At 41.6% G+C, this 15,124-nt stretch overlaps 1 protein-coding gene across 1 annotated transcript in view; it reads right to left on the bottom strand.

Moving 5' to 3' along the window:
* The window catches only part of tgfbr3 (transforming growth factor, beta receptor III), a 52,677-nt gene that overhangs the window by 27,096 nt on the left and 10,457 nt on the right, over nucleotides 1–15,124 (bottom strand). Inside the window, 1 exon segment of the mRNA XM_053322328.1 lies at nucleotides 5,047–5,184. Coding sequence (XP_053178303.1) covers nucleotides 5,047–5,184 — 138 coding nt within the window.

The raw sequence follows: 15,124 nt of genomic DNA, 5'->3' as shown, positions 1-15,124 counted from the left end.
GCACAGCCCTCCTCCCATAAACCCCAAAAGGGGAATACATACATTTGGCTGCAGAGTAAATGCAGTCATTCTGCATATGTCTCCCTTTGAATCCCTACATCCCTTTGGTAAAATCAAATTTGGCCTGATTTCAATGTTCGTACTTCATGTCAATTTAGCCCTAGTGATGATGAGTCCTGCCTGCTGCTGACTGACAGCGAGTACTGGTTGAGAAACGTGTTTTACAACAAAAGTCTGGATTTTGGCATTTTAAAAGCCGGCAGGGTCCGGTAGCCAACAGCAACAATGTGCTCAGCGGTCTCTGATGCTTTTCCAGACTGCCCATCTGTGTCCGCCGAGCCCAGAGCAAGGGGACCAGGAAACAAGGACTGGCAGGCCCGATTCAGAGTCCAATTAGCCTCAGGAAACAGCTTCTCCGATGGAAAAGGAGAGAGTGAGGGAGGTCTGGCAGCAGAGAGTCTGTTCTGAAGTGTTAAAAGTCCCAAAACGTATTCCTCTTGACTCACTTATTCTCACCGCAGCGACTCCTCATCTTCACCTGAAGTGAGAGAGCTGGCAAGACGAATACACCAACATTTTGGTGTCTGTTGTCACTGTGCATATTTTCAAATTGAACTGACGGCTTTCCAAGGCGGTGTGAAACAGGGTTAGTATGAGTTAACGGTTTGGCGTCTTTTTCTTAGCTTTCCAAAATCAATACAACAGTAAAAGTGTAAGGAAAAGATTTAACAGTATGTTTATCTGTCTTAGTGTCAGCTTCAATCAGCATGTCTGGCTAACTGGCCAGTTAGGGCTGTGTATTGATACTCGATACCTTTGGTATCAACAGAAATAAATCGATACCAACTAGTATCAAAACGTCTCCCGTGAAACGATACCTGCAATCGATCCTTTTTGCATCCAGAGCTAGAAAATAGGACTATTTGTATGGACTTGCTCACAGCCAATCAATGCAAGCGTTCTTCGATTGAATGTGACATGTGATTGGCCCACTGCCACAGCAGCTACAACCTGTCCATGGTGGTGAAGTTGTGATGAATTTGAGTTAGCAGCTTAGCAGTTCAGCAGACAAGATGCCACCAAGATCACACTTCTATCCTGTTATTGAATTAATACTGCTCAGAGTTAACTGAGATAGTGTAACATTTGCCTTATATAATGTTCAGTTCTCATTTTAAAAGCCCTTTCTATTGTAAAAAGAGAAAACATACACATACACATATGTAAGCTAAGCAGCCAAACAGGGTTATGTTGAATGAATCTTACATTTTCATCTCACATTTTTCCTCATCACACGTACAGTGATAACTTTATACTGCGATAAAAGAAGAATGTTGTTTTTTTATCACTCTGTCTTCTACATGGAATATCTGGTCAGGTCTGCTGACTTTATGTCTGGACATGCAGCTTTAGCCTCAGTCTTTCAGCATGATATCAAGTGTATATTTAAGATCTCTTTCACGGGGTTCTTGTTTTAGAAAGAGTTAGATGGAAGCACTAACAATAGAGTGTTTTCAACCGGCTAACCTCAGTTTATCAACCTAGAAATGAGAAGCCTGATTGTCTACTTCTAAACCAATCAAGGATCAACTGTTTAAAAAATTGAAATCTGTCAGTGCCGATGAGTAGAGTCGAGAAAGCTTGACAGGCGTGGCAACAATAAGTAAGGAGGATGATGAAAGGATGTTGTGTGGTATTTTAGTCGGGTGGTATGTTAAGGAGGTGTCACCGAAGAGAGAACCTGAGAAGAGGAGCAGCAGAGGAGGTGTCTGGGACTCCTCTGGGTGACGGCCATGTGGAGTCAGGCTGGTGATAACCAACAGCTTGTGTTACCGGAGGGATCGCTGCTGTCACTCAAAACACAAAATACTTAACACCTACTGTAATTCAGCAGAGGCCCCTGCAGTCAGTCAAAACCATTAGCTCCGCTTTGTCTGACTGCAGGGGCCTCCTCCTCCTCCTCCTCCTCCTTCACTGCTAAGATCTCCTTTTATCTCACCTCACCCCACTTGAAAAACCGAAACTATGTGTCAGACGAGTATCATACTGAAGGGCCAACGGGGAAAGCTAATACCTCACTTTAGTCCCTAAAATATATTTTCTCTCCAGTCAGATAAACGTCTGTGCATGTGTAGCTACTGTAAATTAATCTGAAGGCACACACTCCTCTAATGCTTTATCATTTAAAAAACAAAATAAAAAACAGTCTTTTTGTGTTTTTTTTAATATGAGATAACAGAAAAAAACTGTGTGTAAAGACTGATCCAACATCATTAGACTGATCCAACACTGCAGCTACAGCTCTGCCTCTACTGTAGATTTTAATGATGGTTGTCAGCTGTTTTCCGTCTGCCACTACTGACAAGGGGAGACATTTAGTGTGATGCTGACCTGCTGCTTTCACCAAAAAAAAGAAAAAGGAGGGAAAAAAATAGAATATAAACCCACCCAGCTTCCCATTAACGCAGCTTAAAAAAGAAAACAATCATGCATGAAAAGCATCAGTTTCTTTTGACATGAGAACATTGCCATTATTGCAGGAAATGATAATTAAAGGGAACATTTGGCACTCTGGCCTTGTGTCTTAGTGTTGCTATGATCCTACTGAAGCACAGTTTTCCATTTCACCTCACACACTGGTTATCAATTATGCAGTAAGAAAAAATTAAATAACGTATCTTTTAACTACACAACCATTGGTAGTGGTTAGTCATCACTCTCAATGCAACGGGTGAGGATTTACTTACAAGTCTGCTTAATGAAAGTCATGTGTCAGATAAGATTCCAAAAAGTTACACAAAGTCTAGAAGACACATTAATACTTTGGCTGTTCTAAATGTCAAAAAGCCTGGGACACAGAGACTATTTAAATGGAACACAAAGCTCTTTATATAATGTGTGTGTGTGTGTTCTGTCATAGGCTACTTTTGGGGACTTAGCACCGGGCTATTGGGAATAAACATTGTGTCCCTAATTCAGGTAAAAGCTGATTTTTTGGGTCAGTGTTTAAGGTTAGAGTTAGATTATGGTTAGGGTTAGCCAAGTTGTGCTAACTGTTAGGGTTAGGGTTAGGGTAAGTCTCCAGAAAATGAATATAAGTCTATGTAATGTCTGAAATGTGTGTGTATTATCATAGGCTACTTTTGGGAACATATTTCAGTTTGTGTTCAGTGATTAAGGTTAAGATTAGGTTATGGTTAGGGTTAGGATAATCTCCAGAAAATTAATGTAAATCTATACAATGTCCCCCAAAGTCACTATGGTTAGACGTGTGTGTGTGTGTGTGTGTGTGTGTGTGTGTGTTTGGGCGTGTCTGTCACAGACTACTTTTGGGGACAAATTTCAGACTTAGGACCAGTTAATTGGAGACAAAGATTGTTTCCCCAACTGGGAAAAGACTGAGTTTTGGGCCAGTGGTTAAGGTTAGGGTAAGTCTCCAGACAATGAATGCAAGTCTCTGTAATGTCCTCAAAAATGACCAGGGTCTGACATGTGTGTATGTGCTCTGTCATAAGCTACTTTTGGGGACAAATTTCAGACTTTGGACCAGTTAATTGGGAATGAAGGTCGTGTCCCAAATAGACAAAAGGCTGAGTTTTGGGTTGGTGGTTAAAGTTAAGGTTAGATTATAGTTAGTGTAAGTCTCCAGAAAATGAATGTAAGTCTATGTAATGTCCCTAAAAGTGATAACAATCTGAAATGTGTGTGTGTGTGTGTGCGCGCAGATGAGCTTGTGCATAACGCAGGGATTTTTGCAATCAGATGTATATTCTCCTCCGTGTCCCATTTGCTTTCAGGGGCAGAGTGTTTTGCACACGAGAAGTAAGCAAGAAAACATCCGACCACATATGGAAATCATTTGTGTACCTGATACTGCATTCTTGCAGAATGCTGTGGTGTTAACATGCAGTTGAAGATGATTACTTCTGGGAAGCCAAAGATGCAGAAAAGCCTTCAGAGCATAACGTGGGGGGAGAAAGGGGAAAAAGTCTTTTTTGTAATATAGTATCGTCAAGCCATGGCTGAGACTTCTGGCTCTTATTTTGCTATGATTTTCTCATGTGATACACAGGGCTTTGAACAAGAGCACTGAAGCAGTCCATTTTTACATTTTTTATTAAGTTTCCCAGCGAGGCCCCCTGGTACCTTTACTAAATATGGCTGGCTCTCCAGGGGACATTGACTCCAACTAAACTGAGATACTGTACCCCCCCCCCCCCCCCCCCACCCAAAAAAAAAACTCTTTCTCTTCTCCTCAAATCTGCAGAGCTGTACTGTAACAAAGACTTTCTTGTTTGAATCAGGCTGCGTCTTGCTGACGTTTACAAAATCTGGATGGCTTCACGCTGCAGATTCAACACCAAAAGATTTAAACTCATTCAAAACCAATTGATGACATACATGACTCAAACATGTCAAATCTGTAGATGAGAGGATGCGTCAGTGGAGGTTTAGAGGTTTAGTGTTTTGCTGCCACACATTCCCCCCGTTGTTAGGGGGTTTTCGTGGTATATGGATACGCCCTGCCTGATTTGAGCAGCTGCCAAACTATCAACAGGGCTGTTTAGAGAAGGGAGGGAGGCAGTGGAGGATATGGGTCTGTGCTTTTGAGCGTGCAACACGCAAAAACAATCACTTTATCAGGGAGTCTGAGTGTGAAAAAAGCTGATGGTGCACATTTCGTCTTTTTTAGATACAAACACTTGATGGAAAGGGAGGGATACTGGTTTGAATTTGGCAAAATATTCAAAATATCATTATGTAAAACCACAACCACACTTATTGTGGTCCTGAAGAAAAATGGAGAAAGTTCATATGCAGTTTTTTGGCAGTAGCACACAGCTGTAGCTAAATATGTGCACATAGATTAAAATGGTATGCAGAGGTTAGAGTGTGGAAAATCCTCCTCTGCAAATTAACATGACTTTTAATATAGTCCTCATAGAAACGGGCTACTGAAATGGAAATACAGTTTAGCCGGTGAGGAAATGAATACACCGTTTTAGGAAGCGAGGATTTAAATGGCTTTAGTGATGCCGGACTCACATGAAAGGTGCGTTTGATGCCCGGGGCCAGGTTCTCTGTCTTGATCTTCCAGATCAGCGGTTGGGGGGAGCTGAGCACGAAGACCAAGGGCTTCTGGTGGCGCAACAAAGACTGGATGGGCTTCAGATGCAGCTCAACCTGGTGAGGAAGAGAGGGAAAAAAAAGAGAAGAGAGAGATTGGAGTCACATAAAGCAACAAACATGCTGGTGAAACAGTATCAGTGTACTGAGGAGGAGATAAAGGCAAAATTCATGATGGTGATCAGTCGCAGCACATCACATGAACCCGTTTCACACAGCTACGGCGTGCAAATGTCAAAAAAAAAAAAAAAGCTTTGATTTTTCTCATGCTCACTCAATGTGAGCGAAGAAATATCAGGCGATAAACAGCCGCTATCCCGGTGTAATTGCGGCGCTATAATGCTGCAGATTGTTCTTCTTTATCAGGCTTTGTGGTTGTTTATGTACTTCGCTTTGCTGATAAACTCACAAAGGCGGCATGCTGTGCTTTCCCTAAAAGGCACTTGCTTTTAGCTGTGATACGTAGCCTCTGCGGGATCTGAACTTTCACACAGTGGAGTCTTTGTTAAGGGAGTTAAAAAAAAACAGAGTAAGTAGCAGGTCTCTGTTACAATCTTTACAAGGTGAAACTATGCCTTTGGTTTTCATTAAAATACATTTTCACAGTCTGTTAGTGAGAAACAAACCAATCTCCAATGTTTTTGGAATCTGAACTGTTGTTTTCTTGTTGCTGGTGTTGAGTTTGCTCTCACTGAACCCAAACTCATCCCATCCTTATTTTGACAGACGAGCACAACTTCTATGGGCCAAAACTTACTTGAGAATTTTTAAATTTCATCTTTTCACATTTTCTCTCATCTCTCGAGCTTTGATGACAACTGACACTCCAGAGGACACACTGGCCTTTCTGACACTTCAACTTTTCCCCACTTTGTGTTCCCAGACTAATCATATTAACCCCCATGCTGTGTGCGTCAGCCATAAAAGCCTGGAAATCATTCATTGAACCCACAAGGATTCACATTCTATGATACACAAGCACCCCTGTACTCTAACTTAATCAGTCACGGCTGGTGAAAAAGTATTGACTTTTGCTTTTCACAATAAAATACATCCCTTATGCCTCCGTTTAAGCTGATAATGAAACATAATGTATAATCACAATGTGTGAGACTGCAAAGAAGAGTTGACAGTTTAATATTAGGAGAGTTTGAATGTGGTTGATGTTGTCTTTTCATGTCTCCATGCTGGTGTCTGTGCCTTTTACAATTGGCAGACAATGCTAAGGAGGCACCATTCTGTATCATTACTGTGTTTGAAAGTGTCTTTCTCTAGTTGAGCTACCTATGTGATCACCTGGCTGGCTCATTAGAAGTTGAATGTGAAGTGAGGTGATCATCTAAATGAGCTCATTAGTGTAAACTAGACAGCTGGTACAGAATGAAACCTATATTTATTACTGCCATTATTACATTCTCTTTTTTTGTATCCATGGTGTCTTTTATGTGTCTCATTGTATGTTGCTTTATGCATATTGTTTTTATGTGTTATAAGCCACTGGAGACACACAATATTGTTGAAAAAAGGCATATATAAAAGTTTTAAAAAATATCCTGTGAGGAAGTCAACAACAAGTAATCACATCTTTTTTTAATCTGATTTCTTTTATGTAGAAACAAGATTATGTGCAACATGATTATATTTGAAACAAACTTGAAGCCAATACAAAAAAAATGCAGATTTGAACATCTGCAACTCCATGACAGCTTCCAACAGCTGATGAAGATCCTGTGATATGATCAAAAACAGCAGAACAACTACTAAACTGAGGTCAAGGTCTGTCATGAACTTTTAACTTGAACAAATCTAGCATGTTTAATACAGGCCTGGAGGCAATAATGAAAATTTGACTCGCAATCATTTTAATATTGGTCAGAAAAAGATGTAGCGAGATGTTCTCCTAAATTTATTAACTGTCAGTGGCCAGAAATGTCTCCAAATCTCCCCCTCGTCCACACTTAACCAAGCCAGCTGCACGCTACATTTCCAGCTACCTCTGCAGCAATGTCTACACAGAAAACAGTGAGTTCTGCCTTCTGACAGACACATTCAGTGATGCTGTGATGCTACATAACACCATACATTGAAAAAGAAACACTGGCAGCACATTGGGAGAGAACAAGAAGCATCAAAGGCTAATTATTAGCCCCTCCACAGATGTAAGCCCTGGAGGAGAGGAACACAAACCAGAGTGTTTAGTGATGTAGTTCATGAAAGTGCTGCAAAAATCATTAAAAAGTCCCTCTGAGACAAGAAAATGGAAGAAATTACTGAACGCTTATCTATGAGGCAAACTGGATGCTGATCCAGAGACTTGCTGCCTGTCCTCTTTTCTTTTTTCTTTTTTTTTTTGCATATTTGCTTCTCCCCTCAGCCCAGACTCTGGAAAAATCCAATGCATCACACCCCTGGGAATAACAACAACCAAGATATAATCATACCTGGCTTGGCTTTTAAAGGTCCTGGCTTTTAGAGAGATGGAAGGAGGGAAGGCAGAAAAAGAGTATGAGCGAAGGAGAAAGTTGTAAAAAAGAGGAGGAATTTTAAACCCAGACAGAAACACTTCCAGAAGACGTGAGTCACCTGAAAACACAGGCGTAAACAGAACGCAGAGGAGACAAAGTGCCAAGAGGCGCGCTGCGAGTGAGAGAAAAGAAAAAAAAGGAAAAACTGTGGTGATTATCTGCTGTTATTCAAGGTTTAGTGAACAAACACTGATAATACCATCTTAATCTGTATCTAATTCACTTTGACCAGAGCTGGGTTGTACAATGATCGAGACTCCCCGTGGCAGCTGGTGCTCGTCTCTACCCACGGAGATGCCGTCATGAAGTTTAATGGGACTGGTGCGGATAGCAGCGGGCCTTGTCACCCAGCCAGGGTGTGGAGAGAAGAGGTGCAGAAACACCAGGCCATCAAAAGTACCTCTAATAGTGTTTACAAGGATCAGGTGGCTGCTGAGTCGTCCCTGGTGGGGTTTACCTTCAGAGGGCGAAGGGTTTGCCGTGGGGGTGATGGGAGGCCACGCCTGATTGATTATCAGGAAGCTGGCACAGGGATTTTTTGGGGGTCTGGGTGGGGGGGGGGGACTCCGTTACAGTTAAGGGTCGCGTTTGCCAGCAGCCAGCAGAGGACTGAGGCTTGTCTAGACCTATCGTGTTACTGAAATTAAACTCCACACAAGGGACGACAGCTGTAGCGGGGATAAGCGAGGCCAGTCGCACAGCATACCATTAGTGGTGGTAGCATGGGTAAACAATGGGAATGTAAAAAATAAAAGAAGAAAGAAAACAATACAGCATCGACTTAAAGCTCTAAACACATCGCCAACTGGGATGAAAATGCAAACGACGAATCGAACCTTTATCGTTAAGACGCCACATGGTGAGATTTAGAAGCTATTGATGGCTGAGACTAGGGTTGGGTACTTGATACCTTTAAGATATCGACCAAAATAAATCGCTACAAGTACCATTGTAACGTCTCCAGTCAAACGATCCCTGCAATCAATCTTTTTTGCACCCCGAGATAGAAAATATGATGAAAATATTTGTATGGACTTGCTCACAGCCAATCAACGCAAGTGTTCTTCGATTTAATGTGACATGTGATTGGTCCACTGCAACAGCAGCTACAACCCGTCTCTGGTGGTGAAACCATGGTGAAATATGATGGGTATCGAATGAAGTACTCAGTTGGTATCAGTATCACTTCAAGGGTCCATGGATTGGTGCTGGTACCCGGTCCTACCTGTGACGCTACCATTGTAGTGGTTGATTTGTTTGTCCTGTCTTGACCATGTGGCTTTAATTTCATGACCTTTGAGGCCAGCCACACATGGTTTCAAGTGCGCTCGATAAACACTGTGTATCCACATTGTAATGTGATACTTTCATAGTCAAGCAGCAGTAAGGGCTCTGTATCAGTGCAGCTTAGTGTCCTTGCAGGAAAAGGGAGTTTCCTTTATTGACAGAGCTAATTAAGTGCCTGATGATCCCTGGTGATTCAGAGAAAACCCAAAACATCCTTTAATTAGCCAAAAAGTAAGGCTAATCTAGGAACACACTCTCCCTCCCAGGAAATAATAATCAGCTCGAGAAAGTCGGACAGCACAATGTTTTCCATGACATGAAACATAAACTTACCGCACAGTGTCTGAATAACAACAACCACTGACTTGTATGTTTTAAATGAGATTCAAAAAGGTCTGATATCTAAGATTATAACAAAAAAATAACTCAATGCACTAAGCTCGACCCTTTAATACCTTTCTAATATTGTCTTTAAGTTGAAAATAAAGATGGCTGGCTGAGAGCTGAGAACAAAAAGGAACACTGCCTGGAACCAATCATACCACGTTATCTGATGTATGTGTGTGTGTGTGTGTCTTGTCTGTCTGGATCTTGGTTCTTTCTGGATCACTGAGGGTGTACAGAGGGAGAGAGAGAGAATAAGTAGAAGAAAGAGAGAGAGAGAGAGAGAGAGAGAGAGAGAGAGAGAGAGAGAGAGAGAGAGAGAGAGAGAGCTGGGGCGAAGGAGCTCAGTGACGCAGAACGAAAACCTGTTGACCGCTCTTATCAGTGCCACCCACATATTTGAGCACCATGGGGATACCTGGAGCCTTAACCCCCCCCACCCCCCCTCCACCTCCAACCTTCAACTGCGATGCTAATCAGTCTGCGTTCAAGTCAACAGCAAAAACAGCAAAAAAAAAAAAAAAACAACAGCCTGAAGAGACGTCAAAGGGAGACGGGGCCTGTGGATAAGGATCTTTGAGTGATATGGCAGAATGGCAGGACATGCAGAAGAAAACAACACACCATCGAGGTTGGGGGGGGGGGGGGGGGGTAAAGTAAAGGGTCAGGAGGATGGGCCCAGATTACACTGTGAAAAGATTAAAGTCAGACAGGGCGCAGACCTGCTGACGTAGTTGCTAAATTCACTCCAAAACTGATTTACGCTGCAGATTGTAAAATTGTCCTTTTCAATGCTGGAATCTTTAGCTTCCGCCTAACATTAGCTGCACAGGTGACTGAATTTTAAGCTCGATTTATTACTGAAAAGCACCTTGGGAGTCGTAGTTAACTTTTACTGTGAAATTTTTATGTACATAGTCTTGTACTGTCGACTTATTATCAATGAATCAAATATTTTCTAACACGGACGTTCATCTCTTGTACTGATGATTTAGTGTGGAGAGTTTCATGCCAGTCCAGACAGACAGAGCTGTATATAGCTGTGTTCTAAATTGGATTATATAATCAAATTGGAAAAAAACAAAAACAAATATTGGATTGTGAAAACTAATATGCACTGTACAGTATGTACTGCATGATGGACAGGAGTCACAAAACACTGCTTTCATTGATTTAAAATGCAATCAAATCTTAATGAAAGCTGAAATGAGCAAATAAGTAGACTACAACCGTGTGATAATGATGGAAGAAAGTTTACGACCCAGCTCGCCCGCTGACAGAGTGATTTGCACTCCGACCACTTGAAGAGTGTTTTTACACCTTTGTTTATGTCCGAATCAGTGGGACAAGTTGTGGATTTTCCCTTTGGTTTGGTTTCACACAACAAAATTTCAAGAGAAACCAAAATGTATACACAAAAGACATGTGGGAGCTGTTACTCTGTTCATTGGTTATAAAATCTTGGGAGGTTGGTAGATGGAGAAAAAAAGTTTGTTTTTTAGAAGCAGTAGAGAGGTTACAACATCACAGCTATAAAAGACTTGAAATAGAGAAATAGAAAACAAAATGTATTCAGGGAACCATAGCACTCAGAAAAACAAACTGTTCTTATGCCACACAGGATGGTGGATTAGTAAAATGGCCTTTGAACATATTTTCTATTTGCCATTAAATGTACAACTTTTATTCTAAAAATAAACAAGGTCTGTATGTCTCTCTTTCTATGGATCCAACATTTTTGGGTTTTTTGACCATCATGTTTGGCCAATTCTGACAGCCCTAGAAGTGTATTTCAATTAGTTCAATATCTGTGTGCGTTAGCACTAAAAATAGTTAGTCATTTTACTGTTATGTAATATTAATACCATATAAATACCAACTAGGGATTAAGTTAGCAGTTGCTCAGTCCCCTCTGTGATTTCAGCACTTCCAATGTAACTCTATATGTTGCTCTGTGTCATGGTGAGTAATGGCAGGACAGTACACGCTGCTGTGAGTTTTGACAGTCTGGTCATTCACTATCACAACTACACCCATGAAAGAGAGACAGCTGACACCAGCTAGTTTGTGTATGTGTGTGTGTGTGTGTGTGTGTGTGTGTGTCACCATGTAATAAAATGGAGGGGGCTTTGTTCAATGTGGGATGAGATCACATGAGTGTGTGGGAGCTGCTGTGTTTAAATAACATAAACAGCAAGCAACATCTCATGTGAATCAATGTTACTGTCAGCAAGTAATGTAGTTTCCACCCAGAAAACAGCAGTAACATGTTAGCTTCCACCAACACTATGTGGGCTTATTGAGAAAAGTGGGAAAAACACCTCCTGTATCAACATTTGTGGGTTAAAAAGAGACATTCTCTTGTCAGCAGCGCACCGTGATAGTTGTCAGCGCGTCTCTTAGCAACGCCCTCGATTGTCGTCAGCTGCTGTCAAGGGAAACGCCCACAAAGGGGGGGGTTGAAGAGCAGACGCTGTATCAATAAACAAAGTATAAAAAAGCTAGTTCATCTTCATTGAAAACCAGAAGAAGAAAAAAAGAATGAGAAGAAAAATGGACTCAAATTTCAATTTGACTTCAGTCCTTACCTTTATAATAAAATGAATTCCCATCAGGGTCATAGAGAGTAAAAGCCTTAGTATAAAGAGACACAAAAGGCCAACAGGAAGATTCAATAGAAACACTGCTGGCATTGTGTGAGCAGCACATCTATAGTGTGAGCTTGACTCATATCTGACACTGTGCTCTCGCCAGCTGTTTGTGCTTGGTGAGCTCCTCCAGCTAGTCACTCACACAGTCAAAGATATCAACGAATTCCAGCTGATAAAACAATCATCTGCTCTGCCTCACCCTGATTCAGAGCCAGCGGCAGTGTTTGATGTTTGCCTTTGGTAAACTGATTAGAGAAAGACGGCCCGCTTCGATATATCACTGCCCCCCGTTTTGTGTATTTTATTTATCGCCTGACTGTACGCCTCTGTTTTTTTTTTTTTTTAGTTGCTTATTGGGGGGGAAAACACCACCGTTGGGAGTTTACCACAATGTAAAGCTCTACGTGGACACAAATGAGGTGGCAGTTCGTTAGTAGGGGTGCAAAAGGTCACTTCTGTACGTGACGGAGGGAGCATGTGGAAAAATGTTCAAACTTGATACCTACGTTGTGGAAGCAGAGCTGGAGTAACAGAAATAACCGCTTCGGGATGAGGTCATTATTTTGGTAGAGCTAAGGTGGCAATACACCAACACCTTCAGGTCAATAGTCAGCTCACTAAAATATATCTCGCTCCCATGAGGCCTTCAATCTTGGACGAAATATGAGCAGCAAGTCAAGCTCCCTCTGACTGGAACTCTCGTTTGTTCTCTGTTACGCAAGATCAGAACATTTTTAGAAGATGTATGTTCATTTTGTGAAAATGTGGAAATTATTTAGGTGTAATTTAAGGGAAATCATTACTCTCTGAAACACACAACACCCCCAATCTGGCACTTGCAGACCTTACAATGATTTGCCAGCGCTAAACAGTCATCCTACCAATCCTATTCCAGCGTACTGCCTTTCCAGTCTGGCCTGTCTCTCTTTTCTCTTTGAGAAGCCCACATGGGTATTACAGAGGAGAAGGGCTTCTGTTACTTTGATCAGGACTACTGAAGCTGAAGAAGTCATCATTCTTTATTTCTGCCAAATGTGAATAACACTTTAAAAAGTAAGAAGAAAGAAGAAAAAGAAAAAAAGTATATTGACCAGGCGAGCCAGTAAGTATTGGTCATTTTATAGAGAAAAGAGTAAGTAGTCTATGAAACAAACAGCCCACTGTCTACAGGACATGCTGAGTAATAAACCACAGCATGATGAAAATGAAATAAAAGATTGAAATCATAGGTTTCTAAATGCATTGTGTTGGGACAGGTACCATTTCAGAAGACCTTGTACTAACTGCACCAGTGCAGCACTCGCTGGTCTACCACTCCTCTGTGCTTAATATAACCTTTAGTATAAAATAAGAAGCAGGAATAACATCATCAAGTTTTTTTCCTAAACTACCAAACAAATTCTGGCTCCAAAAAGAATTGGAGACCATTGGAGCGCCTTCCCAGCTGAGTGGTTACAACGCATTCCACAAACCCACAACTTCCCTGGTTCAAGTCCGGCAATTGACCTTTGTTGCAAGTCATACCCATTTTTCTTTCTCCCCTTGTTTCCTGTTGGCCTCTCAGCCACTGACTGTCTAATGAAGGCAAAAATAACCAAAAAATAATATTCAAAAATTGGAGACCATCTAATAATAATAATGGGTCAATAGGTTCTGGATGTTTTCCAGACTAAAATCTTATAGTTGTAGGTACAGATCTTTGCTGGGTGAACCATACCCTCTGAAATGAATGTGTGATTTTGGGTAGTGTCACGTACAGTATATTATGAAACCTTTAACTTTATGTTGACACGAGAGTCTAACAGCTGTTGTTACTCTTCATGTAAAATAAGAAGCACCTAAATTAAACACAAGTGATTCTAAAGGTCACACTTTTATAAGGGATGCACTAAGATCTATGATAGAAAACAATCATTATACCCGACGTTCAATCAACTAAGGACTGCTATATATTAACGTCAGCAGATTTGAACACATGGCTTTTAGAACACATGGCTATTTCTAGCTTTAGGCTTCTTGAAGGAGTGATTAGCATATTTTCTCCCTCAGGTCTGTTATTCTATGGTAACTTCAGGCCACTGTAAATGTGAGTATATGCCCCTACAAAACGCTGTGCACAGGCACTACTGAGGTGTTCTGTTGCACTTAATAAGTCAGCTTTGGTGTGGAGATTGGCCGAGTGCCAGAATGTGTATTCTGAGTCAGGTCCAGCTGTGCATTTCTTTCTGTGGATAACAGTTCATACTCTTTGCTTAATACCCGTACAAAATGGGTTCACTGGTGCAGGCAGGAAACAATTCATCGCTCTCATGTCTTTACGGAAAATATGGACAAACTGAAAGCTGCGACTTTCACACGTGTATGTGAAAGCGATGTGAAGCAGGCCTCACACATTGCAGCTGCAGGATGTGTGTGAGTGTGTGTGGCGGTGTGTGTATAAAAGAGCTTGTAATTGAGCCTGTGATCCCCCTTGTCTGTATTAGCTTGTGCTCACAATGAGCAGTAGCAGATTTATTACCCTACCTGGTCAAGGCTTTGCTTTGCAGTCACTTATTAAAGAGTCGCCGAGGCACATCGCGTTCTCTCCAAGCAGCCCCCTCGACCCAGACGGCCAGTCCAACGCAACCAAAGCTCAGCCACAGGCACCTCTTGTACTGCAGGCCGTCGCTCAAAACATCCAAATACAGTCTGTTCTGTGGCCCAGACACCACTTCCTCCCCCTCTAACAGGAGAGGTGAAGAGGAGAGCTCAGAGAAAAATCTACATAATCACAGACTGACCAGGCACCTCTCTGCTGACTTAGAAAACAAGCAAAGGATACATGTGCCAAAGCAAACAGGGGAAAAGACCCATTACTCAGAGTGAAATCAATTGCACGCTTCTAAATCTGCCGACCGAAATGGACTAAACCACAAAAAAAATTAAGAGCGTGCCCTTCAAAGGGGCTCAGACGCTAATTTGAATTTAACATTGAAGTTTGAATTTATTACCTCCACTGAGGATTTGATTGTTTACGGTCCTGAGCCCAGTTTCCCTAAAGCATCTTGAGGCTCAGATGATCTAAACCCAGGGACTTGGAATGGGATGCTTGCCCCCTCTCGCAATACAGATACTCTTCCATTTCATAAAATCATGGAAACAGTACACAGT

Source organism: Scomber japonicus, chromosome 7, assembly GCF_027409825.1.
Source record: "Scomber japonicus isolate fScoJap1 chromosome 7, fScoJap1.pri, whole genome shotgun sequence".
In the NCBI taxonomy this organism is placed as follows: domain Eukaryota; kingdom Metazoa; phylum Chordata; class Actinopteri; order Scombriformes; family Scombridae; genus Scomber; species Scomber japonicus.
The sequence above is the reverse complement of the archived record's forward strand: the minus strand, read 5'-3'. Positions and strand labels throughout refer to the sequence as shown.